Source organism: Syngnathus leptorhynchus, chromosome 21, assembly GCF_054491065.1.
Source record: "Syngnathus leptorhynchus isolate UIUO chromosome 21, UIUO_Slep, whole genome shotgun sequence".
Lineage (NCBI taxonomy): Eukaryota > Metazoa > Chordata > Actinopteri > Syngnathiformes > Syngnathidae > Syngnathus > Syngnathus leptorhynchus.
The window spans coordinates 6,547,920-6,568,686 of record NC_141215.1 but is presented as its reverse complement, the minus strand read 5'-3'; the positions used below and the strand labels follow the sequence as shown (position 1 = coordinate 6,568,686).

At 51.9% G+C, this 20,767-nt stretch overlaps 4 protein-coding genes across 5 annotated transcripts; 2 read left to right on the top strand and 2 right to left on the bottom strand.

The window, feature by feature from the left end:
* Positions 1 to 166: 166 nt before the first annotated feature.
* On the bottom strand, positions 167 to 2,350 carry lhfpl3 (LHFPL tetraspan subfamily member 3). Its single transcript, XM_085902558.1, has 4 exons — positions 1,909 to 2,350; positions 868 to 1,098; positions 509 to 563; positions 167 to 425 (listed from the first exon to the last, which is right to left on the bottom strand). Exons 1-3 carry the CDS (start codon positions 2,348 to 2,350, stop codon positions 541 to 543), a joined length of 696 nt encoding a protein of 231 aa, XP_085758684.1. The 3' UTR covers positions 167 to 425; positions 509 to 540.
* Positions 2,351 to 2,891: 541 nt separating this feature from the next.
* Positions 2,892 to 7,369, top strand: orc5 (origin recognition complex, subunit 5). Of its 2 annotated transcripts, none has more exons than XM_085902700.1 (14): positions 2,892 to 3,331; positions 3,579 to 3,671; positions 3,739 to 3,924; positions 3,993 to 4,067; positions 4,136 to 4,247; positions 4,374 to 4,504; positions 4,574 to 4,622; positions 4,685 to 4,775; positions 5,141 to 5,193; positions 5,324 to 5,436; positions 5,584 to 5,631; positions 5,722 to 5,832; positions 5,901 to 6,013; positions 7,166 to 7,369. In XM_085902700.1, the coding sequence occupies exons 1-14, from the start codon at positions 3,206 to 3,208 to the stop codon at positions 7,203 to 7,205; spliced, it is 1,341 nt and encodes a 446-aa protein (XP_085758826.1). In that variant the 5' UTR covers positions 2,892 to 3,205; the 3' UTR covers positions 7,206 to 7,369. The 2 variants fall into 2 exon arrangements, with proteins under 2 accessions (XP_085758826.1, XP_085758825.1); XM_085902699.1 differs by lacking the exon at positions 7,166 to 7,369 and adding an exon at positions 6,147 to 6,607 and having other exon boundaries at positions 2,893 to 3,331.
* guca1aa (guanylate cyclase activator 1Aa) lies at positions 6,396 to 8,362 on the bottom strand. Its single transcript, XM_085902705.1, has 4 exons — positions 8,165 to 8,362; positions 7,148 to 7,297; positions 6,988 to 7,081; positions 6,396 to 6,783 (listed from the first exon to the last, which is right to left on the bottom strand). The coding sequence occupies exons 1-4, from the start codon at positions 8,360 to 8,362 to the stop codon at positions 6,656 to 6,658; spliced, it is 570 nt and encodes a 189-aa protein (XP_085758831.1). The 3' UTR covers positions 6,396 to 6,655.
* On the top strand, positions 8,180 to 20,540 carry golgb1 (golgin B1). Its single transcript, XM_085902696.1, has 17 exons — positions 8,180 to 8,261; positions 8,330 to 9,854; positions 10,374 to 10,614; positions 10,688 to 10,801; positions 10,873 to 11,157; positions 11,222 to 11,335; positions 11,407 to 12,121; positions 12,185 to 12,261; positions 12,452 to 12,506; positions 12,579 to 17,307; positions 17,375 to 17,786; positions 17,851 to 18,864; positions 18,933 to 19,126; positions 19,186 to 19,446; positions 19,525 to 19,596; positions 19,667 to 19,736; positions 19,826 to 20,540. The coding sequence occupies exons 3-17, from the start codon at positions 10,384 to 10,386 to the stop codon at positions 19,964 to 19,966; spliced, it is 8,484 nt and encodes a 2,827-aa protein (XP_085758822.1). The 5' UTR covers positions 8,180 to 8,261; positions 8,330 to 9,854; positions 10,374 to 10,383; the 3' UTR covers positions 19,967 to 20,540.
* The last annotated feature ends 227 nt before the right edge of the window (positions 20,541 to 20,767 follow it).

Sequence of the window (20,767 nt, the reverse complement as noted above, 5' to 3'; positions counted from 1 at the left end):
AAATGTCATGACTGAAGTGTAGAGGTAGATGAATTGCCAGTTAATGACCCCCCCCCCCCCCAAAAGAAAAGATTTGCTTTGAAGGACTTTACTCCACAATAATACACGGATGGCACACAAATGTAATAGTTACACACCACCTATAGACGGTATCTCTTTTTTTTTTATACCAGAAAAATGGATCATTGTCACATCCACCACTTAATCACATCAAACATTTAAGTGTAAGAAAATTGAACATTATTCATGAATGTGGTCCATAGTCTCATTTTTCTCCGTTAGGTGGCGTCATAAACCCACCAAGCAACCCGTGGAGAGAAAAAAACTGCCCAAAAAGAAGCAGCCACTTCCAAATAAGTGCTACTTTACAAATGAACAGACGTTTTGAGTTTTTTGGGGTCTTTGCCATCATCTCTGCTCACAACCTGTAAATTCAGAAATACCTCGTAAATCAGGTCCAAAATTACAATCCACCATTCAAACCGTTGATGCTATTCACATTCCTCACCTTTTATAAGCATGTAGAGGCTGACTTGCACGTTATATGGCGTTGTTAACATTCTCTGGGGAGAAAGAGGTTTAAACATTTAAACAAGCGACATTACCAATAGTGTCCACCCGAGGGCAGTGTTGTACAACTTTTCTATTGCAACAGCCCTTTTAGGTAGCAGACAGTTGGGCCTGAGCCCATAGTGCCACGTTCTGATAGTCATCCATTTATTTATAACGCCCAGTGTATGTATCAGTTGCCTTTTGATCACAATGTGCACCAAACCATCGCTTCCTCTCATCGAGTTGCCATGCAACAGCTGACATCAAACCACAAAAACACTCATTAGTAATCCAGAGCCCTTCCGAGCGACTTACTGTCCACCAGCAGCTCGTCGGCCATGAGGCTGTCCTGGCGGTTGCCCAGCACGAAGGCGAGGAAGGAGAGGATGAGGGCGTCCATGATCCCCATGATGGCCAGGATGTAGGCCCAGCGCAGGGAGCAGGCGCCTAGCGTGTATTTGTCTGTCTGCTCGCCGCACATGCGCTTCACCTCATCGCTGTCCCAGCCGTCCGGGTAGATCATGCAACCCAGGATCAGACACGTACCTGTGGGAGAATCCGCTTTAGGGTTTCTTGATTTGATATCTGCAGTTGAATTTCCACAAAATTCCTTCAGTCATTTATGCTCTGCGGAGGAGGAGGAGGAGGGTGGGGGGAAAGAAAGCAAGATGAAACGTTCTCAGCAATCAAGGATGCCCAGCGGCGACATTTCCCCACGGCTTCGCAGTCCAACTTCAAAGTTAGCCGGAAATAAAAAATGAGGACACGCTTCAAATGTTCACAAGAATTTGCCTGGCAACAAGGCAGCCTTTAAATACAACTTGTGCAACATGGGGAGGAAGGACATCTCTGCATTGTTTGCTGTTTGCTGTGCCTTATTTTTAGCTTTAGCATTCCCTCGTTGTCAATGAGCGGTCGCTCGGAGAGATTACTTACTGCGCCTTGAAAATCCTCATTAGTGAAAGGAGGTGATCCCCTTTAATCCGCACAAGTCGTCCATCCGCCAGCCCCCAAAACCACCTCCAACGCTTCTAGCTGACTCTGCTGCATTGGAATTATGCTCATGTTGCATTTTGAAGGATTGTAATGGCTGAAGCAAACAATAAGTTGCCAAAAGAACTTAAGCAAATGCGGGCCATAGCGTTTCGAGGAGGTATGAAGACACCTGGACCCAATACTCGGGTTTCCAAAGTACCTGAACCAAGGGCTACTTTTGGGGAGGGTACCAAAATAACAGGATAAACTTGTGTAAGGTATCATGACAACCAAATGGCAAGTTTGAGGAAAAAAACCGAACCAAATTGGGATGGGGTCCTCCATCAGTGATGCCCCAGATTTTAAGTGCAGTCCTCTCACCTGCAGCCAGCTGCATCCACCCGCAGATCTTGTAGACGGTGCCGGTGCCGCAGAAGAAGAAGAGCGCGAAGCATCCGATGCAGCCCAGCACCAGCACCATGGACGTGGCGATGAAGAAAGCGGCGGCCTTGAAGGCTCCGGACGGGATGCTGGAGAACTCGGCGAAACTGCCCTGGCACGTCAGCTCGCGGGACAAGCCGCTGCCGATGCAGTAGTGGAAGAGACCAAAGTAGCCCGTCTGCGGGGTGTCTGCACCGTCGCCGATCCAGTAGGGCTGGATAAAGCACACCACGTTGACGATGGCGAACAGGATGGTGAAGATGGCCCACAGCACGCCGATGGCGCGCGAGTTGCGTACGTAGTTGGTCTGGTAGATCTTGGCTGCCTCCGAGGCGGGGAGCATGCTGGTGGCGATACCCGCGTTAGGGGCCCCCGGCACCATCCTCCTCCTGCCAGGAAAGATGCCCGCCCGCCTGCGCGCGCCCGCGCTCAGCTGCACATCCACGGCTCGTCCACCTCCTTTCCTGTCTTCTTGTCTTGTTTAGTCACAGCATCACTTGACGCTGCTGCTGCTGCTGCTGCTGCTGCTTTGCATGCATACCTGCAACGACGGAAAGCATCCCTACAGAAATCGCTCCCGGCTGTTTACTGTGCTCTCTCCGCTGCAAACAGCCACTGTGGATATTTCAGGGATAACCCACATCCTTTAATCTTCGTCTGACGTCGCGCGCGCGCGCGTGTGAGTGTGTGTGTGTGTGTGAGCGCGCGCGCGGTTTAGTGCACACGCGCACTCGTTCGAGCTCATAATTGCATTTGCAACGCATGAATGAAAGAATAAACACAATTAATCGCAGCATTTCAAGCTTGAATGTCTATATTTCATTGTAAAGTATACATTGGCTTTTTAATCTCTTGTATGGGACATAAAAAACTACATTACCCAGAAATCCTTAGTAAAAAAAAACCCAACAACACTTGATTGTGATTGGCTGATTGCGCTATTGCATTGTGGGTCCCCGCGAAACTCGTCTTCTCCATTTCGATAACTTCGTTTCAACGCCACTTAAGTTTATTATTAATGTTGTTATAAATTCGCGGTATGTCGTCGCCACCTCCGTGTTGTTAAAAGATCATTTGCGCTACCAGTTGTCGTTTTGTTCACCCTTTTAGCCAAGCTTCCGGTGGAGTTTAAAGCCCCTCGTTGACAGCTATGCTAGCTGAGCTAAGCTAAACTAAGCTAAAATAAGCTAAGCTAAGCAAAGCAAAGCAATTAATTAGTTTGGGACTGGGGAGTAAAATGTCGTCGTCGTGGCTTCAGCAGCGGCGGCATCCAGGCTACGAGGAGGAGAGTCTGCGGAGGGTGGCCGAGCAGCTACCGTGTCGGGAGCCCCAAGCCGGAATGCTGCTGTCTCTCATGGGAGAGGTAAGCTGTCACTCGTGGCATCCGAAACGATAGAAACATGGAGACAACAAGTATGTTCAACACGTAACATACTAGTTTTGGATTGTTTTCAATTCCCAAATGAATCTTTGCCGCTCTACAGCAATACGCGAATTAATACATTTAAAATCAACTCTGAAAGCTCACGTATGAGATTGACACACGAAAACGAATCAGACATTGATAAGCGAATTGACCCTTGATTCCTTGTCGTATTTTGATACGACAGCCTAAGCAGTACAGCTTGCCTTGCATCTTCATCTACGGTCATCGTGCCTCAGGAAAAAGTCACGTGGTGAATATTCTTCTGAAGGAACTGGAGGTAAGCGTGTGTCTGTGTGTGTTAACGTGTAGCAATTGTTAACAAGCTGTGCGGGTGACCCTTGCAGATGCCTCACGCCACAGTCAGCAGCGCCGAATGCATCTCCGCCACCCTGCTCTTCCAACAAGTCCTACTGTCCTTCTTTGGCCAAGACGCAGTTGCCGCTCTTCCCCGCAGCCCATCGCTTTCCGATTTCGTCCGCATCTACAAGCAGCATTGCCAACGGGCCGCCGCTGAGCAGACTCGTTACATCGTGAGGACACTGAAGAAGCACTGGTGGGTCAAATTCAATCTTGTTGAGTGTGCGTTTGTGCTCTTCAGGTGCTGGAGAAAGCAGAGTTGCTGCGAGACATGGATGCTAACTTGCTCTCGACTCTTGTGCGTCTGCAGGAATTGGTGAGCATTTAACAATGTAGCTCATATTAATTTGTCATATTTACTTTCTATATCATGACTTTCTTCAGGTAGAGGACAACGTGAGCGTCCTTCTGCTCAGCGAGCTGGTGTGGGACACATTCCGGCCAAACACGGGCTGCCTGGAGCCTCTGCGACTTCACTTCCCCGACTACACCAAAGGTTTTTTTTTTTTTTTTTTCTCCCCCCCTCACTCTTCACTCCGAATGTCGCCGTGAGATGTTCATTTGCACCTTCTCAACACCTGCTTGTCCCATCTATTGTATTCTGATTTCTTTTTACAAATAGCTGAGCTGCACCAGATCTTGTCCCGAGATCGACACCCATCCTATTCCGCCGACTTCTACGCCGCCTACGTCCACATCCTGCTGGGCGTCTTCTACGCCGTCTGCCGGGACCTCAGAGAGCTGCGCCACCTGGTGAGTTGCGCCTCAAAAGTCAACATCTGCTTTGGACTCCTTGTACTCATTGTTGATTTTTCACGTCAGGCTGCACTCAACTTTACTAAATTCTGCGAGCCTGTGGCTGAAGGGAAAGGTAAGTCACCTAAAGCAGCACAAAGTGGCTAACAATAGGCTAACGTGTGTGTGTGTGTCCAGCCACAGAGAGCGACACGCACAAGCTGTGGCGACACATCGAGCCTCACTTAAAGAAAGCCATGCAAACGGTTTACCTGAGGGAGGTATCTAGGTGAGTCCAGCCTTTTTTGGGCCGGCCGCATTGTAGTCATAGCTTCTTGCCGAGGGCCTTTATGACCTTCAACCCAAATAAATGTATGAGTACCTCATATCATGTAGAGTAAAAGCTACAAAACAAACTGACAAAGAACTCGTTTTCAAATCAGACGAGTAAAAACTGGTCAAATGTTCAAAAAAAGAAGAAGATATTATTAAAAGTGAAGACAATTTGCAATCCTAGTAATGACACAAATTTGATGCACAATTTGTTAATGTGGCGGGCCGTATCTGGGTCCCCGGGCCTCGAGTTTGACAGCTGTGCTTAAAGCAATAAATGTAGAAATCTTCAGTCAAAGTTTACCCTGGTGTGTGTTCCAGTCTCGAATGGGAGAAGATGCAGGAAGTGGAAATGGAAGCAAGCCCTTTAAGAGGTCAGTTTGCAGGGCTGCGATGCTCTGATACCTAAAAAATCTTTTGAAATCGAATTATTTGAGTCATTTGATTCCAATGACTGAATGTGTCCCAAATTTTTTGCTCTTGCATATTTTTTTTTCCTGTCAGGTTTGTCCGCTCACACCCATGTGGAGCTGCCGTTTTATTCCAAGTTCTTGCTGATCGCCGCCTACCTGGCATCCTACAACCCCGCCCGAACGGACAAGCGCTTCTTCGTCAAAGTGAGTCACGAAGGGCGATCACTCCAAAATGTATTTTCTATATAAAGCTAAAAATTGTGATTGACAAAATATCAATATTTAAAATATTCAACAATGATTCCAATTGAGAATGCACTTCTCACAACGTCACCTTTTCCTTCCCAAAAGCATCATGGCAAAATAAAGAAGACCAACTTCCTAAAGAAGAACGAGAAGGTGAGCGTGCAGAAACATTTTGTCCTTTTAGGTATGTGTTCTGAAACTTCCTTAAGCTCGTGACATCATCCTTTGTGTACGTCCCCGAAGACGAGCAACCACCTGCTGGGCCCCAAACCTTTCCCTCTGGACCGCATGCTGGCCATTTTTTACAGCGTGGTGGACAGCAGGGTGGCGCCCACCGCCAGCATCTTCTCTCAGGTGGGCACAGCGCACTTGGCGACAGACCCCCGTCGTCATCGTTCCTCTCGGCTCTCCTTCTCGTTCAGATCTCCTCGCTGGTCACCTTGCAGCTGTTGACGCAGGTCAGCCATGTGGACCAGCTGGACGCTCCCAAGTACAAATGCGCCGTCTCCATGGACTTCATCTGCGCTATTTCCAGGTATGCGTGTGTGTGCGTACGTGTGCGTACTCTCAATGTCAGCACACACACACACACACACACACACACACACACACACACACACACACACACACACACACACGTACGCACACAATGTTATTTATCTTCCTAGGACGGTGAACTTTGACATCATCAAGTATCTGTATGACTTCCTGTGAGACATTTTCATTCGATCACTGTGTGGTCATTCCAAAATAAATTGCTCCACTTTCACACAACTGTCGCAATGTTCATTGAATAGCAACAATGCGGCGGCAAAAACGGTCGAGCGCTTAGGTCGTGTTGAAATGAAATCCAACTTGACAAATGTCAGCTGATCAAGTGACTTTATTGTACAAAGGAGCAAAGCCAAAAGGCACTAATCAAAAGCAGCTCATCTCCTTGATCCGTTTCTATTTTGCGTAGCGGGCAGTAGCAGCTTATGTCATATTTTATCAAAATAAAAAGAGTACAAATACATGAACATAATCGCCTGTTGATTGTATCCACCGAATCCCTCCTTTCTGACTGGATTCAGTTTGAATGCAACTGGCAGTCAGTCCATTTAAAGCATGTTTCCACCAAACCGGCATAGACAGACAGACGGACGGACAGCGATGTCCTCGAGTCCAATCGATGTTGCTAAACGCTATGTCGCCTGCTGTGAATCATAGCCACGATGTGCGCCAGGTCCAGACTCTTCATCATCACCTCCATGAAGTCGTCATCGGAGCGAGCGCCCGCCACAAACTCGTCCAGCGACAGCTCGCCTGTCCGAGCGGGACGCAATATTTAGGTACAGATCTGCGTATCGTGTTAGCCGACGCAACCTCGTTTTTGTATCCTTTTAAAGAACGGCAGAGGCTCGAAAAATATAGAAATCGAGGGAGAACAAAAGACCGGTTGTAAATATAAAAATGGAATTGTCAATATGAGTTGTATTGAAACGAGTAAAAATGATTTTGCGTCCTCACCGTCGCCGTTGATGTCGATTCTGTCAAAGACGCTGTTGGTGAAGTCCTCGGCCGTCACTTCCTGGTTCTCGTTGCCCGTTATGGCGCGAATGGCCTGATGGGCGCAAGCATCATCGTCATTCTTCTTCCTCTGATTCTGACCTGTCAATTCTTCTCCAACCTTGATGATGTTGAGCAGCTCGTGTCGGTCGATGCAGCCGTTGCCGTCCACGTCGTAGAGCTTGAAGTACCAGCGCAGCTTGTGCTCCATCTTGCCACGCATCACCAAGCTGAGCGCCGCCACGTACTCCATGAAGTCAATGTAGCCGTCCTAAGGGCGTCCTTTTGGTCACTTAACACGGCTACGGTAACTCCCCGCCTATTCGCCGCTCACTATTCACAAAGTCACCTATTTGCTTTTGATGAGCGTTTTCTGAAAGGCCACAAGATGGCGCCAAACCCAAAGTCATGCCACATGTTCACATGCAATGCCAGTGTCTGTTTCCAAAATCCAATTGTCGTTTGCGTTTCCCCAAATTGAGTTCTAATTGGCCAATTATCCAAGCAGAAGTGTGTCAGGGAGTGCGTCAGCTCGCCCTCGGCTAATCTCACGAGTGATTACGATGGCGGCTCCCCCTCCCTTCCAGACGATGACCTTGTCTCGGAAATTGTAGACGTCCCTCATCCCGTTGGTTGGGTTTTAATGAGATGCCCTTCAAAATATTGATGAGGGTGGCATTACTGCGCGAGATGTTTGTGCGTGTGCCGTTGAATCATTTGGTAAAGGAAAATTACAAGCTGCTCTTGCCTTGATGTTCACATCAAGAAACGCAGAGCCATTAAGTTTTAGCACAATAAATGAGATAGTAAAGTAAAAGCAGTTGCAATTTTTGGCAGATAACTGAAATATAAATGCAAAATGAATCATATAAAAAGTAATCTTTTTTTTATACGTACAGTAAATGAAGTTGATCAAATAAAGTAGAAACAGTGGCGTAAATTTTAGAATAGCAATAAATACCTTCAACGAAAACAAACAAGAACTAAAATGCTAAATAATAAATAAATCGCTGCGATAATCCAGGAACAAATTGACTATATGGGGATGCTTTAAAACATTGCCTTCCACCCTTTGGAACTTTTGAAGCGGCTCCCCCATCCATCACGGCAGGACCTCCCGTCAACATAAAACCCGTACCTTGTTCATGTCGAAGGTGCGGAACATCTGCTCGATGTAAGCGTTGGCCTCCGTGTCCAGCCCGCGCAGGCCGAAGAACTGCTTGAACTCGTGCAGGGTGAGCTGACCCGACGGGCACTCCGTCATGAACTTCTTGTACCACAGGTGCATCTCTACCGCCTGCAGGTCGTCCACCGTGCTGCCCGTGGTGTTGCCCATGACGAGGAGGCTCGGTCTTCACGTGAACGGCGCCTCACCACGACGGGCCGAGAAGGGCTGAAGCCGCAAGGATGCCTTTTGTAGGCCACTTTGTGATGCCCTTATCCATTTCCTAATCCCTGCCGGTAATCTAATCTAACGCTTTAAGAAGCCCCATTAAAACGGACGCCGCCTCGCCAGCCAGGTACGCTGACACGACACAAAACAATACAGAACATTCATCTGGAGGTGTGGGCCTAAAATCAAAATCCACTCAAAACTGTTGACAGCATTCTTTTAATGCAATACTGTTAGTGTGTTATTACAAGCAACGGAAACAAAACGAGAATTCAGTTTAAATGGAAAATATAAACAAAGTGTTTGTAGAAAAATGGAATGTTTTAAATGACAAAGGCTGCAGTTTGGGAAAGAAAATGCCGAGATATGTTCTTTTACATTTTAGCATGACACAAAGCTATAAAATGTATGGTAAATATATATATATATGTAAAAGATACATAAGAATTTAAATGTTGCATAAAAAATGGGATGCTATGACAATCATCGCAACCGACTCAAGGCTGCGCAAAAAATGCCATGACATTTTTTTGGGCTAAACATTCACTATTTCCTAAAACTATATGTTTTTCTAGTGGTGTCATTCCATCATGTCAGACATATTTTGCCTGCCTGTCAAAGGCATTGGCTTTCAGATAAAAACTATTCAACTACATGTACAAAAGGACCCATAAAGCGCTACCATAAGGCCTCACGTGAGGGTTGCAGTGTAAAAGGAGATGTACGGCGGTCAGTCCACACTGCTCTTCCACCTCAAGACGCGGCGCAAGTGCGTGTAGACGCCATCAAAGGCGGCTAGCGTGCAGCGCGTGAGGTGCGTGGTCCAACACCCGGCGTCCGCCATCCACTGCACGAAGCGGCCCACGAAGGCCGCAAACACCGCCACGTAGTGGGCCAGCAACGCCAGGCTTCGACCCAGCTGCCTGCCACGGCTGACCATCAGCTTAACTGCCTGATTGTGTCTTGCCATTACTGCATTACTTTTCCCCTAAAAAAAAAAAAAAAAACACCAAAGAATTTGTTGAGAATCATTCCCATTCACAATTTCCTGACGGGTAATCAATCCAACTCTCGCAAGCGTATATTCTTTATCATCTGCAAAGAACATCTGATATTACTGAGACTTTGAAGTGGCCCAATAAATATTTCCACACCTGTATTATACTGCCTTCAGGTGGCCAATGGCGGTATATCACAAGGAACATTCATTTTAATTAATTGATGGATTGATTGATTACGTGACTCATGTTTGCGTTTAGGATGACGATACCTGGCATTGGAATTGACACACGGTGCCTTACCGTGTCGTCCAATCAGCGGCGACCAGGTTTTGTTTCCGGGAGAGTTTGGTGATGTGGCTCTGCTTGGAAATCCTTCCGAGGAGAAATAGCCGATAAAGAAAGCGCCGAAGGACCACCGGGAAGCGCTCCTACGGGTGAGTCAAAGCTCCTTCTCCTCTCGAAGCTCACCGCAGAGCAGACTCCATAGGGAGGTGTCAGACTCGACGGACGTTAACCACGTCGGGAAGGATTTCAACGCTCGCTCGGAATTTGCGAGCGTTAGCTAGCTAAGTAGCATCGACGCCGAAACTGTAGTAAACAAACGATTCCTAGCCGTCCCCTTACAAGTTAACCGCGCTTGAACCATCCTAACATGTCCACTGCCCTCTCTGGGCGTCAGTGTCCAGCTCGGAAGTTGTATTTAGCAACAGTTCTCTTGAATCGTCGCTGTAGAAGAACACGGTGACGCAGACGCAGTGGACGATGGATTCGGGAAAAGTCGGTCGTTTTCGGGATGGCTCGGAGGTTAGGGGTTGCAGTCAATGTGTGCAAAGAAAAAGGACTACAATGCATCCCAATTAATTGTAGATTCACATTTATTGATTTGCATCGTCACGCTTGATTTGCATTTGTGATGTCAGACATTTACATTTGTGTCCCCATCTCTTGTGCAGTGCCATCCATATGTTCAGCCGCCTGGCTACAGTCCTCCAGGAGCTCTCTGGAGAGGAGGGTCAAGATGGAGAACTCACTCCTCAGCTTCCTGCCGATGCAGACCAGACTCCGCCGGGAGAGTCGGAAGTGCCCGAGGAGGCCAGTGAGCGTCTGGCCCACCTGGAGCAGCTGGTGGTGCAACTCAAGGAGCTCATCCGTGACAAGGATGCTCAGCTGGCTGGCAAAGATTCACTTCTCAAGGTTGAATAACAGCTGCAAATGATGAAAAAGGTCACGGGAATGCCAGAATGTTTTGTGTTTTGCTTCTTCGCAGAATGAAAGGGAGACGAGCGAGGCTCGCTTTAGTAAGCTCAAACTTCAGGCCAAAGCCAGGATCGCTTCCCTCAGCAAGCAGATTGATGATTTGAAGGGACAAGAAGGAGCCATTGTAAGTCTGAATCAAATACACCTCGCTGTCTCGATGAAACATGACAAAATACGTTTTTGTGTCCACACCAGGGCCCCGACAGCTCGTTTTCAGGAGATGTGGTTGCGGAAGGCGACCGACAAGAGCTCCAAAGCAAACTTCGTGAAGAAGAGGCCAACAGCAGCGAGCTGCGAACGCGTCTCCAGGCCGCCGAGAAGCTGCTGGAGGAGAAAGATGCCGCCCACGCCGAGCACTTGAGGCACCTCCAGGAAGTGGTACGCGACAAGGATGTGCGCTTTCAGGAGCAGATCCAGAAACACGAAGAAGAGCTGCTGAGGGCCACGGCGCCGACGTCCAACGATCCCGAGCTGCAGCAGGTGTGAGATCATACGCGTGAGAATTGATTAGCCGGTGCTCATCATTGTCTGTGGCGTTTGCTAGGCCCTCCACACATTCCAGCGGCGGTGTGAGGAGCTCGAGGAGGCCTTAAAATCCCGCTCGCAAGTGCTGGAAATGCTGCAGCAGGAAGTCACCTTCGCCGATCAACAAAAACAGGTCAGGATTCCCGAACCTATCCTGGAAGCATTTTGAAACATCACCATCTCTTTTTTCGGGGGGTTGCCTAGATCCTGACCGCTCAGTTCCGGCAAATGGAGGCGGAGCTGGCCGAAGCGGTCAAACAGAAGCAGGAGTGGGCCCAGCGCTCCGGTGAAGCTGAGGCCGCCCTCCGGGAAGCACTGGAGCGAGCCAAAGAGGAAACCGCCAAGCACGAGACGGAGCTCTCCTCGCTGAGCCAGACGGCTAGCGACAACTTGGAGAAGGAGAGGATGGAAGTTGCCAGACTGGAAAAAGAGATTGCTTTGATGAACGAGAACGCCAGCCGTGAAGCCGCGGAGAGAGACAAATTGGAAATATCTCGCCTGGAACAGGAGCTCACATCTACCAGAGAGGCCCAGTCAGAAGTCATCCAGGGCGACCGGAGCGAACTGGAAGAGACAAAATCGCACGTAAACAAACTGGAGCAAGAGCTGGCTTCTCTTCAAGAAGGACAAGAAGAGGCCTGGAAGAAGAGCGAGGTCTTGGCCCAAATTTGGAGGCATCTACAACCGCTCCGCGATGCGTCGGAGGACGCCACGCTCCCAGAAGACGCCACGCTCCCAGAAGACGCCACGCTCCCAGAAGACGCCACGCTCCCAGAAGACGCCACGCTCCCCGATGACCTTTCTCTTGTTCTGGACGCTGTGCTGACCATTGAGACACAAGTGACTAAGCTGAAACATGATCACAAGGAGAGTGAGGAACGTTGTGTTGAAGTCACATACGCCATGAAGGCTCTTCAAGGTGAGTAAGAAGATGATTTTTATTTATTTTTTTGGCCTTTAAATGACACTACTTTCTCCGCAGAACAACTGGACAGAAGTAGCAGCGAGAAGGAGGACGCCGTTGCCAAGATTCAGCAGCTGGAGCAGCAAATTGAGCCGGTGAGAGCTCCTAAAGAGAAGGTCTTATCTGCAAAGTCAGACAAGACGGGACGGAAAGCAGGTCATAGACGTGCAGTGAGCCCTCTAATCTCTTCTGCGCCCTTGTCTAATCTGACCTTCAGATCGCTCGCTGATGTTTCTGATTAGACAACCAGACCTAAGTTGTTTTATTCTTCTTCCTCTCGCTTAGACTTCTGAAAGGGATCCAGAGGAGCCACAAGATGTGCCCTCTGAAGCCGACAGAGGTATGAGAGGTTTTGTTTGAAATCCAGCTTGGCATTTTTTTATTCCATTTGTATCCGTGGTGATTTTTATAGCGACTGTCTCGGCGCTGGAGCGACAACTGTGGGAAAAAGATAACGAGCTGAGCGTCCTGCGAGAACGGCTGCGAACGGCCGAAGAGCAGAGCGCCATTGAGGCGGCGTCACCTCGCAGTGTCCATCAACCTCCTGTTCCGGCCCAAGCTGACGACGGCGGAGATAATTCCGCAAAGCCTCCCGACTCCCTGGACGACACCCAAGAAGAGGAAAGCACTTTGGTCGCCGAGGACACGTCCGTCCTCACCGCGACCGTGAAGAACGAAAGCAGCCCTGAGCTCATCGAGCATCAAGAATCTCCCGAGGAGTCCAAAGGGACTTCCTCTGATGAAATGGTCACCAGCACAGATTCTGAGGTGGCTCACAGCAGCTGGACCCTTCTGGAAGCCGTCAACCAGGACGGACGGCAGGAATGGCCCTCGCTCATGCAGGACTTTGGCCAGCTGCAGTCATGGGAGGAAACTTCCACAACTTCAGCGACGACCTCCTCTGTCGTAGAGGTTCACGTCACTCGGGAAGGCGCCTCCGCTGAAAATGACCAAGCTGGCCTTTTTGCTCAGGCTCTGGCAGAAGAGCTCCAGAAAAGGTACAGTGAACTTCTGGCTGAGCTACAAACACTCAGAGAGGCGGCCGCAGAGTCACAGGAGATGATCAAGAGTCTGGAAGAAGAAACACAAAGGCTTACCGCCGAGATGGTCGACGCGGCGTCTCGGGCCAGTAACTTTGAAGAAGAGCTCAAGTCTGCCAGAGAGGACCTACAACATCTCTCCCAGCAGAGCAGCTGTGTGGCGGAGAAGCACAGCGCCGAAATGGACGCGCTCTCCGGTGACAGCAAAGCCAAGGAGCAGAAGATTCAGGCTCTCCAGGATGATTTGGAAATAGCTCGCCGAACCCTATCCGAGCAGGAGAACCAGGTCCTGATGTTGAGCGCGCAGTTGCAGGACAAAGAGCTCCTATCTTCTCAGCTGGAGAGGAAGCTTGAAGATATGGAGAGCAGCATGTCGGAACAGTCGCAGATGTCAGCTCTCGACAGCGAGTCTTTGTCCAAGAAGGATTCTGAGATCTGCGATCTGCAGCTCCGCCTCAGCCAGAAAGAGCAAGAGATGAGCGAGCTTGACCAAAGCATGTCGGCAAAACTCAGCCAGGCAGAAGAGGAGCGAGTATCGGTTGACGGTGAGGTCAACAAACTGAAGGAGCAGCTGGCGGAGCTTCGGCAGTCACGGGAAGAGTCGTCCTCTCCGGAGATGGATGAGGAAGTTGTGAATTTACGCAGGTCCAAAGAGGACCTTGAAACCCAGCTGACAAACACAAAGAAGAAGCTGCAGGTCGTGCTCGTGCAACGGAAAGAGCTCATGAAGAAGGTCGCCGATCTGGAGACCAAGAAGGACGTAGAAAAAGAAGAACCCGCCGCAACTGAAACTTCTCCCGAGGTTGAAAAATCGGAGGCCATGGAGGCCAAACTGGAGGAGCTGGAGCAGACGTTGAGGTCCAAAGACGAAGCCATCGAGAACCTTCGGTCCACCGTCGCCCGGCAGGAGCAGCTTCTCGCGCAGAGCAAGGAGACTGCCGAACAGCAGACTGACGTTTGCTCCGACAACACCTTGTTAAGATCCCAAGTGGCCGCCTTGGAAACGGAATGTGAAAGCCTGCAGAAGAAAGTCCTGGATGCCCAAGAATCTCGCAAGGAGAGCATCCGCAAAGCCAAAGAGAAAGACCGGCACTATCGGGATCAGCTCAAGCAGCAGAAGGAGGAATACTCTCAACTCATGGAACGCTTCGAGCTGCAGAGCGGCGAGCGGGAGCTTCTTCTGGCAAAAGTTCAGCAACTAGAAGATCAAACGAGCCCTCGTGGAGAGCAGAGCGAGGAGCTGCTGGCAAAAATGGAGAAGGCTAATGATTGGGTCCAAGAAGACTGGGTGGATTTCGCAGCATCTGAGAGCGACTCGGCACAGCATAAAGCTGATCTTCAGGAGGAGCAACCTTCTGAGCACTCCGAGGTTGGCTCTGCTCAAGCGGAGGAACCCTTGGAAGCTCTCAGGGAAGAGATCCAAACGATGCGGACGGCCAACTCGGCACTGGAGAGCAAGCTTCAGGAAGCTCAGAGCCATCTGTCCCAGAAGGAGCTTGAACTGCGAGAAGTTAGCGAGGAGCTACGAGCCCTACGAGAAAACGAAAGACAGATCGAAGCCCTCTCCTGTGAAATTCAAGATCTCCGAGAAAAGCACAGGCAAGCCGAGCTTTGCGCCGAGGCTTTGAAAGCGGAAATGGACGCCGCCGTCGCCGCGGCATCTTCCCAGTCCGCCGGCCCCATTGCCGCTCTTCAAGGCGAAGTGGAGGATTTCAAAGCGTTCCTGGACTTTAAGAACGGCGAGATCACCGAGTTAAGCCAGCAGCTGGCCGATCAAAACGCCCTCATTCTCTCCATGCAGGACGCCGTGGGCCAGAAGGATCAACTCATAGCCTCCTTAGAGGAGGCGCTCAAGGTGGAACAGGAGAAAAATGACAAGTTGGAGGGTGAGGCTCCGCAGAGGCACGAGGAGCAGGACAGCGAAGCCAAGCTCCAGCAGCTTCAGCGCAAGCTTCAGGCGGCCCTCATCTCTCGCAAGGAAGTGCTGAAGGAGAACAAGACCCAGAAGGAACAGCTGACTTCCAGTGAGACCCACATTGTTGAGCTGCAGCAGAAGATGCAGGCCGCGCAAGAGGAGCTGGAGAAGCTCCGAGAAGAGCGCGGCAGGCTCATAGATGAGGTGGACCGCATGTTGTTAGAAAACCAAAGCTTGGGCTCGTCCTGCGAGAGCCTCAAGCTGGCGATGGACGCCATAGCAAGCGAGAAGGACGTATGTCGGAGAGAAGGCGAGCTGGCCAAAGAGGAGGCGGCCTGGATGTGCAAGGAATGGGAGGAGAAGGTTAACGGCATGAAGGAAGAGTACGAAACCCTGCTGCGTTCCTACGAAAACGTGAGCGACGAGGCGGAGCGCGTCAGGCGAGTCTTGGAGGCCGCCAGGCAGGAGAGGCAGGAGCTCGCCACCAAGTTGAGGTCCAACGAGGCCTCCAGGCAGGAAGCCCAAACGCAGGCCGAGGAAGCTCGCAAAGAAGTGGAGGCGGTCAAAGACAAAATGAGGAAGTTTGTCAAAGCCAAGCAGCAGAAGATCCTGGAGTTGGAGGAGGAGACGGAGAGACTTCGCGAGGGCCAGGACAAAGCGCCGGACCACGACGAGCCGAGTGGACTTCGGGAGGAACTCCGTACTTTGAAAGCGGAGCTGGACACGGCGGTGGCCGACAGAGATGCTTTAACGCAGCAGATTGAACAGCTGAAGGAACAATTGGAGCAAAAGCAGACTGCAGAAATTGCAGAGCCCAAAGAAACCCCAGAAGACCACATAAGTTCTGCGTCAGCTCAAGATGTCGCCTCAGAACCTGCGAGGGAGAAGCTTTCATTCCAGGAGAAAGTAAACCAGACGGAGCTTGCTCTCGATTGGGAAAGGTGGCAGGAGAGGGAGGCGGAACTCAAGGTTGAACTCGCCTCGCTTGAACGCAATCTCCAGGAGAGCAACGAAAAGGCGAGTCTGGCCGCCTCCCTGGAAGAGCGTCTGCAGGAGAGCAAAGAGCGAGAAAAATCCCTCATCCAGGAGAGTGCCCAACGGGAGCTCCAGTTCAAGGAACTCCTTCAAAATTTGGAAAGCGAAAAGGACAACTTGGAGGAACGTCTGATGAACCAGCTGGCCCAACTCAACGGCAGCATCGCCGGGTACCAGCAAGAGGCTTCCGAGCAGCGCCGGCGCCTGGATGAAGCGACGCGGGAGGCGGCCAAGCTGGAGAAGGAGCGAGACGACCTGGAAGCCGAGGCCCGGGCGCAGACGGACCGAGCGGCCCGCCTGGAAGAAGACACGAGGCAAGCCCAGAGGAGGCGGGACGAAGCCGAAGCGGAGACGGGCAAGCGGAGGGAGCTGGAGCAGCAGCTGAGGTCGGCCCAGAGGGTCAAAGAAGGCAGCCAGAGCCGAGCACGGCAGCTGGAGGAACTCCTGCGGGAGAAGCAGCTGGAGGTCCGGCAGCTCCAGAAGGATTGCATCCAGTACCAAGAGCGCATCAGCGAGCTGGAAGTGGGAGGCAAGTCCCTGCAGCTGGGCCACGAGGAGCTCGCCGAGAACCTCCAACGCTCCCGCCGGGAGACTTCGGAAAAGCTGGAGGAGCTCAAGAGGACTGAAGCGGAATTGGCCGACTGTAAATCGCTCTTGAGCGAAGCAGAAGAGCAGCTCGGCAAAGTCACGCTTGGGAAAACGACGTTGGAGAAGACCGTGCTACAAAAGGAAGCTCTTTGGAAAGCCGAAGCGGAGCAAACTCTGGATTCCGTCAGGTTCAGATTAGGAGGCGAGCTGAAGGAGATGGAGCTGAGACTGGACGAGGCTTACGGCGAGCGGGACAAAGAAGAAGAAGCCACGTCGGAGGCCAGGGAGGCGGCCGAGGCGGCCGAAAGACGAGCGCAGGAGATGCAGGCCCGTCTGGACGAGGCTTTGGCCCGTCTCGCCGCCTTCTCGCGCTGCATGTCGTCGCTGCAGGACGACCGAGACAGAGTTCTGGACGAGGCCCGGCAGTGGGAGACGCGCTTTAACGACGCTCTGCTCGGCAAGGACGCCGAGATTCGGGAGACGGAAAGCAAAGCCAAGGAGCTGGCGGAGAACCTCGGCAAAGAATCGGCTCTCAAAGAAGAACTCCGGCTCAAAGTGGACAGGTAGGCCGCAAAATCTGTCTCTGCTTGTCGTCGCGGGTTCTTGCAATTCTTCAATGTCACCTCGCAGGTTAGAAAAAGCGGGTGAGGAGCGGCGGGTGAAATTAGATGAGGCAGAGGAGAAGTTGAACCTCAGCCGAGCCGAGGCGGAGAAGGCGCACGCCGAGGTCCTGCGAACCGCCGCCGAGTTGCAGTCGGCGCAAAACCAAGCCCGGCTGCTCGGGGCCGAGGCGGAAAGCCACAAGCAGAGGCTCCGCGCTCTAGAAGAGGCGGCGGCTCGGCTGCAGGAGGACCTCGGCGGCGCCCGGGCCGAGCTGCGGGAGAGGGAGGCGGACGCTCGCCGTCTCGGCCTGACCTTGGAGCAGATGGAGGCGGACCTGCACGCCTCCAAGGCCTTGACGGAGAACCTGCAGGTGGCGCTGCACGAGAAGGAGAAGAGGGAAGTGGAAATGCTGGATGAGAAGGAGCAAGCTGTCGCTCAGGTAACAAGATCTTTCTGGCCCTCGTGAGCGCTCTGAGGCTCACTTCACTTGCTTGTCATCGCAGGCCGCCGAGGAGGCTCGCAAGGAGGCGGACGGCAGGGCGCGCCACGCCGAAGAGGAACTGGAGCGCAGACGAGAAGAACTGCGAGACCTGGAGGAGAAACTGAGACTGGCCGAGGAGAAGAGCGACGTCAGTCGAGCCAAGCTGGACTCCTTCACCAAGGCCATGGGGTCCTTGCAGGACGACAGGGACCGAGTGCTCGGCATGTACAAGCAGCTGGAGGAGAAGCACGTCCAGGTGCTGGTGGACAAAGACGCCCTGATCCAGGAGGCGGCGAGCGAGAGCAACAGTCTGAAGGAGGAGCTGCGTTCTCTGCTCGTCCAGAGGGACGACTTGTACGCCGAGAAGGCCAAACTGTCGGCTCAGCTCCATGGCTACAGGGATGAACTCAAGCAAGTTCTCAGCATGAAGGACTCTCAGCACAAACAGCTCCTCGCCGCCCAGCGGGATCGCATCGCCTCCTTGGAGAAGGAGCGAGACGACTTGGCGGGCGCTTTGAAGAAGGCCGCCGAGTCGGAAGCGATCGCAGTGGAGCGGGTGACGCCGTTGCAAGCCGTCCACGCCGGGGCCGAGGTGGAGAAGTTAAGGGAGCAGCTGGAAGCCGCCCGAGAGCAAGTGAAAGCTCTGGAGGAGAACCTTCTCCAGGAGAGGGAGACGCACCAGAGGGAGACCAAAGAACTCTCAGAGCTGCGCTGGGAGGGAGGCCTGATGCGGACAGAGTCCGAGAGCGCTCAAGAGAGGGTGGCCGAGCTGGCCCGAGACCTGCTGGCCGTCGAGCAGAAGCTGCTGGCGGAGAAGGAATTGGCGGAGCAACTGAAGGCGGAGAACCAGTCGTTCGGCAAGGCCATGGCTTCCCTCCAGGACAGCAAGGACCGGGCGGAACACAAAGCCCGACAGCTGGGCCTGAAGTTGGATGAGGTGCTGGCCAACGTCGCGAGCCCCACTTCGAGCTCCGCCGGAGAGGTGTGGAGCCTGAAGAACGCCCTGCAAGCTCTACAGAACGACCGCGAGAGACTGGTGAGTCACGCCTCCCTCGGTCGGCCCTCGCGGGAACCCTTCTGATTCATTCCGGCCGTTCCCGACAGCTCGAGCAGCTTCGAGCCCAGGCGACGGAGATGAAGACCAGCAAGTCGGAGCTGGCCCGTCTGGGAGCGGGAGAGCTGATCAAAGTCAGCCAAGAGCTCTTTGAGGAGAAGAACAGGAACGCGCAGTTGGCCGGCGTCATCGCGGAGATGGAGAAGACGGCGGCCACCTCCAAGCGGGAAATGGAGACCATCAGGTGAGCGCGCGCACGGATCATATCGCGCGGACGTCGGCGGTGACGGTTTTGCTCCGCAGACTGGAACGCGTGGACTGGATGGCCCAAGCCGAGCAGCTGAAGCAGCAGACGCTCAGCGCGTTGTCCGAGCGAGACCAGCAGCTGAGGCAGCTCGCCGCCATGCTGGAGGAGGCCCGGGCGCACACGCCCAAACGCCAAAAGGAACACCCCTCATTTACTTCCTCTCAGGACATGGACAGTGCTCCAGGTGCTCCTCAGGAGAAGAGCAGCCTGCAGGAGGTGCACGCCTCCCGGGCCGAGCTTTTGCAGCTGCAGCACAGGTACCGCACCGGTCCAGAGAAGTGGAGGTTTAAAAAAAAGAAAAAAATCATCAATCCGTTTTTTGGGCGCTCCTTCAGGCTCGACGAAGAGACGCAGCAGCGGCTGGCGGCCGAGGAGCAGCTCATGGAAGCGCAGGATCGACTCAGGCGGTAGCAGAGGAAGCAAAATGGACGACGACTGAATTTGCGTAATGTTCTTATGTTCTTTGTTGACTTGCAGCCAATCCAAATGGGAGGATCAGTCGGAGACGGCCGTTTTCATTCAGCCGCCCGAAGACAGCGTCACGCGCGTAAGTGGAAAAATCCACCGCTCCACTCGAGTCATGTGACCCAGCCGTGTAACCCACTTCTTCTTTTTTTTTTTTTTTTTTACCCGCAGAGCCGCCGAGGCGCCACCCCTAGCTTGCTGCGGTCGCTGCGCTCGGGCACGTGCTGGCGCCGGCGCACTCCGCTGCTGCTGGGCGTCTACCTGCTCAGCGTGCATGTGCTCCTGCTGCTGTGCATGGGCGGCTTCCTGTGACATCACAAAAGGGTTTCCGCACACAAACATTGCACTTTACGTAGACTTACACACACGTTTGGCAATTTATTCGGATCCCCGAGCCCGACTCATCTGAGACTTTTAATAACTGCCAGCGTCCGGATGCGGCGCACGCTTGGCGTGCCTAATAAATTGGCCAGGGAATGAGGTCATTTTGAGGGAAGCTGCTGTTAGTTTTAAAGGAGAGGACGTGAAGGGAAAAACAAAATACGTCATGCGTGGAAATGCAAATAATTATCTACATATTTATATATCCAAAGTGGCTGTGAGGTTTATGTTGTGCAGGTTGTCTTCCTTCCGCACACTTTCTGTTCTAACAAAAAATGATGATGACCAATAATTCCGTTCAACATTCCCCTCATTGTTTGTGGCTTCTTTCTTTCCTGCTTTCATCCTTCCTGTAGGAGGTGTAGACTCTATGTAACCGTTTCAAAGGGCTGCAGGGAAAGAAAGGTGTTTTTCTGTTACTTATTTTGCAAGGGAGGCGAAGGTGGAAGGTATCCTTGTTGTTTTTGCTGACACGTTTTGAATAAAAGGATATTTTTAGTGGGAACTGAGACTCAAAGCACTGGTATCTTGATTTCAGCACGATTTGATCAATACTTGATGACGTTGTCATCGAGCTACAGTAGTTTGATATTCTGCCCTCAAGTGGTCATTGTCGGTATGACAATTCCAAATCCTAAACTTTTCTCCAGCTAATTGTTTAGTTTGCTGATTTTGAAGTTGTAAATGTCCGAGCGCGTTTCCGCTTTGCTATATAAGATAGCCAGGCTTTAA

Coding starts and splice junctions, on each gene's coding strand:
- lhfpl3 (XM_085902558.1), bottom strand. CDS start 2,350: ATGGTGCCGGGGGCCCCTAACGCGGGTATCGCCACCAGCATGCTCCCC. Junction 1,099..1,908: donor GTGGATGCAGCTGGCTGCAG/GTGAGAGGACTG, acceptor ATTCTCCCACAG/GTACGTGTCTGATCCTGGGT. Junction 564..867: donor CGACGAGCTGCTGGTGGACA/GTAAGTCGCTCG, acceptor CTTTCTCCCCAG/AGAATGTTAACAACGCCATA.
- orc5 (XM_085902699.1), top strand. CDS start 3,206: ATGTCGTCGTCGTGGCTTCAGCAGCGGCGGCATCCAGGCTACGAGGAG. Junction 3,925..3,992: donor CTGAGCAGACTCGTTACATC/GTGAGGACACTG, acceptor TGTGCTCTTCAG/GTGCTGGAGAAAGCAGAGTT. Junction 5,632..5,721: donor TCCTAAAGAAGAACGAGAAG/GTGAGCGTGCAG, acceptor ACGTCCCCGAAG/ACGAGCAACCACCTGCTGGG.
- guca1aa (XM_085902705.1), bottom strand. CDS start 8,362: ATGGGCAACACCACGGGCAGCACGGTGGACGACCTGCAGGCGGTAGAG. Junction 7,298..8,164: donor GCACCTTCGACATGAACAAG/GTACGGGTTTTA, acceptor GGACGCCCTTAG/GACGGCTACATTGACTTCAT. Junction 7,082..7,147: donor AGCTGCTCAACATCATCAAG/GTTGGAGAAGAA, acceptor TGCGCCCATCAG/GCCATTCGCGCCATAACGGG.
- golgb1 (XM_085902696.1), top strand. CDS start 10,384: ATGTTCAGCCGCCTGGCTACAGTCCTCCAGGAGCTCTCTGGAGAGGAG. Junction 12,262..12,451: donor TGGAGCAGCAAATTGAGCCG/GTGAGAGCTCCT, acceptor CCTCTCGCTTAG/ACTTCTGAAAGGGATCCAGA. Junction 19,737..19,825: donor CCGAAGACAGCGTCACGCGC/GTAAGTGGAAAA, acceptor TTTTACCCGCAG/AGCCGCCGAGGCGCCACCCC.